General features: G+C 45.3%; 1 protein-coding gene across 1 annotated transcript; it reads right to left on the bottom strand.

Annotated features, from left to right (window-relative positions):
• Positions 1 to 1,630: 1,630 nt before the first annotated feature.
• On the bottom strand, positions 1,631 to 2,593 carry LOC137152439 (olfactory receptor 52K1-like). The gene has a single exon (XM_067547022.1). The coding sequence runs from the start codon at positions 2,591 to 2,593 to the stop codon at positions 1,631 to 1,633; it is 963 nt and encodes a 320-aa protein (XP_067403123.1).
• Positions 2,594 to 2,873: the final 280 nt, after the last annotated feature.

Raw genomic sequence — 2,873 nt, 5'->3', positions numbered from 1 at the left:
TCATGTGAGGCAAAGCCTTGGAGATGACAGACAGACTCAGAGACAGGAAGCCTGGAAGGAAGCGTACTTACATTTAAAAAATTCTCATACACTGAGACACTAGAAGGGTTTGGTGACATGGCTTGTTTAAATATTTGATAAGTGTTCTCTGCCCCCTTCCTTTTGGAGACTTTTCTTGTGATTATCTTCTTGTTGATTTTTCCCTCTAATGTAAAATGCAAATGCTCCGACAAGCCCACATGTTACTCTTTAATTCTGGAAACAAAACACAGCTTAGATCTCATATTATTTTAGCCCTGAACATCTGGATCTCTGAGCAGTAAGCAACCCCCATAGAAACAGAAAAGAACAAATACAAACATTTGAAATATGAAGATTAGACACTCTCTGTTTCTTTCCTCCCTATAGCCCTAATATGCACATAGACTTGAAAAGAACTGATTCTCCAGACCACAACAGCATACACCAGGTCTACACTATAAGCTTTTGTTGGCACAGCCATTCCAGTCAGGAGTTCGAAAAATATCCAGCATATAGACACAACTATATCAGCAAAACAGTCCTTTTGACAGTACGGCCTGTATCATTTGGGGAGGAGATTTACCTGTAACAACAAAAGAGCTCCTTATGCTGCTATAAGCTGCATTTCCTTTAGAAGGTGCTGCTGGTACAGCTATGGAAGCAAACGCTGTCTAGTATAGCCTACACTAATATGTGGCCTGATCCTGACAGATGGGGACAAGTGACCTCCCACTGAGGCCAATAAGAATTGTGGAAGTTGGATCGGAGCACTTCCCCACAGTTCTTACCCAGATTTGTTACCCTTCTGCTAAAAGGTGGTAAAACATGTTCCTAATTCATACTTATCACTGACATGATCCCATTGCAATAACACAACCGACTTCCACTGGCCTAGAGAGACAAGCTGTGGGAGGCAACATGGTTTATCGGCCCAATTTATGTTGATGAAAGACACGAGCTGCCAAGGTAGCCAGAGTACTTCTTCAGGTCACTGGCTTTGTAAGAATTGGGCTGGGCCCTATTTCTGCCAAAAATCAGGTGCTGAATGGTATTGAAGTTCAGTGGGATGGACAGAGAATGGGGTAGGGAACTAGTTACTACAGGAACACCATGTCACACATATTGCAAGCCATGAAATCATCTAATTAAAATGGAAATAATCTCATGGTAATGTAGGCAGCAGAGCTCAGTGGATAGAGCACTGGACTGGGATGCCAGAGACCTGGGATGAGTTCCTAGGTCAGTCACTGGACTGCTGGATGATATTAGGCAAATCACTTCATCTCCCTATATGCTAGGAGTGAGCAAGTCTAGCCCTCTTGCTAGTGATGGACAAATGAGGCAGGACCACAGCCAAGTACAACTTCCATGTTGGCCAGCACAGTTCAGGGAGAGCCCAAGGACTGTATGCTGTACCCCGTACAAAGGAGAGGGAGTTCTCAATTCAGCATGCACAGACGTTCACTGCATATTATGTGGAAAGCTACAAAACTATCTATGATGCAAGATGCTGCAGAAAAGAACATCTGCACTCACTTTGCTGTTATATTTAAGGGGATTGGAACTTACTGGTGGTTTTCCTGGTACTAGATTTGATATAGTGTTCAGCCTAGAAGCTTTTCCCTTGGAACAGAAGATGTACTCTGTAGCGAATCTCTTTTGTTTCCACCCCGTACACGATGGGGTTCATCATGGGAGGAAAGAGGAGGTAGAAATTGGCCAGCAGGATGTGTATGTGAGGGGCAACTTGGTGACCAAACCTGTAAATAATTGCAAAGAGAACCACTGGGGTGTAAAAAATTAAGATGGCACAAAGGTGGGAAATACAAGTGCCAAAAGCCTTCAGCTGCTGTTCCTTGGAGGCCAGACTGAAGACAGTCCTTAGTATCTTGACATATGACACGGTGATGAATGTCAGATCTAGCCCCACGATGAAGAGAGTTACGAAGATCCCATAGATATTATTGAACCTGGTGTCGGCACAGGCCAGCGTCACCACTGCCATGTGCTCGCAGAAGCAATGGGAGATGACGTGGGACTGGCAGAAGGGCATCCTCCTGAGGAGGAAGGGCAGAGGGACCACAAGGAGAAAACTCCGGGCAAAAGCCACCAGTCCAATCTTTGCTATCATTGAGTTTGTCAGGATGGTGGTGTATCTCAGGGGGTTGCAGATGGCCACGTACCTGTCAAAAGCCATGGCAAGCAGCACAGCAGTCTCCATGCTTAAGAACGTATGAATGAAAAACATCTGCACAAGGCAGGCAGTAAAGTTGATCTCCCTGGAATTCAACCAAAAGATGCTCAGTGATTTCGGTATGGTGGTTGCGGAAACGACCAGGTCGATGACAGCCAGCATGGCAAGGAAATAGTACATGGGCTTGTGGAGGGAGGGCTCTGTCTTGATAACGTACAAGATGGTGCAGTTTCCTAGAAGGGCCACAGCGAAAACTGAGCAGAAGGGGATGGAGATCCAGAGGTGCATGGCTTCCAGCCCCGGGATGCCGCTCAGGAAGAAAAGTGACGGATCAGAGCCTCCGCTGTTGTAACCTGACAGGTTGTCTTGTAGTGGCATCTTTTGGAAGTTTTACAGCTATGTCTTTCCTTTCAATAAAACACAACTCATGGAATGAACAAATCCTGTAAATTAGATACATAGTAGGGGCCGGTCAGCTCTGGAAGAAGGGGATGCAGCATCTGCCGTTGAGTCCATCAGGAGCCTTGCTTATGTCAGGGATGAATCTGATGCAAAGCTGTGGAAGTCTGTGGAAATAATTCCTTTGATGTCAGTAGGGTATGGATTGAGCCTTTTTCTTCAAGACTATCCTTTCAAAAATTGGTAATGGTTACACTGG

Source organism: Emydura macquarii, unplaced genomic scaffold (genome assembly GCF_026122565.2).
Source record: "Emydura macquarii macquarii isolate MOO-44397 ecotype Brisbane River unplaced genomic scaffold, CSIRO-AGI_Emac_v2 contig_1226, whole genome shotgun sequence".
Classification (NCBI taxonomy): Eukaryota; Metazoa; Chordata; order Testudines; family Chelidae; genus Emydura; species Emydura macquarii.
The sequence above is the reverse complement of the archived record's forward strand: the minus strand, read 5'-3'. Positions and strand labels throughout refer to the sequence as shown.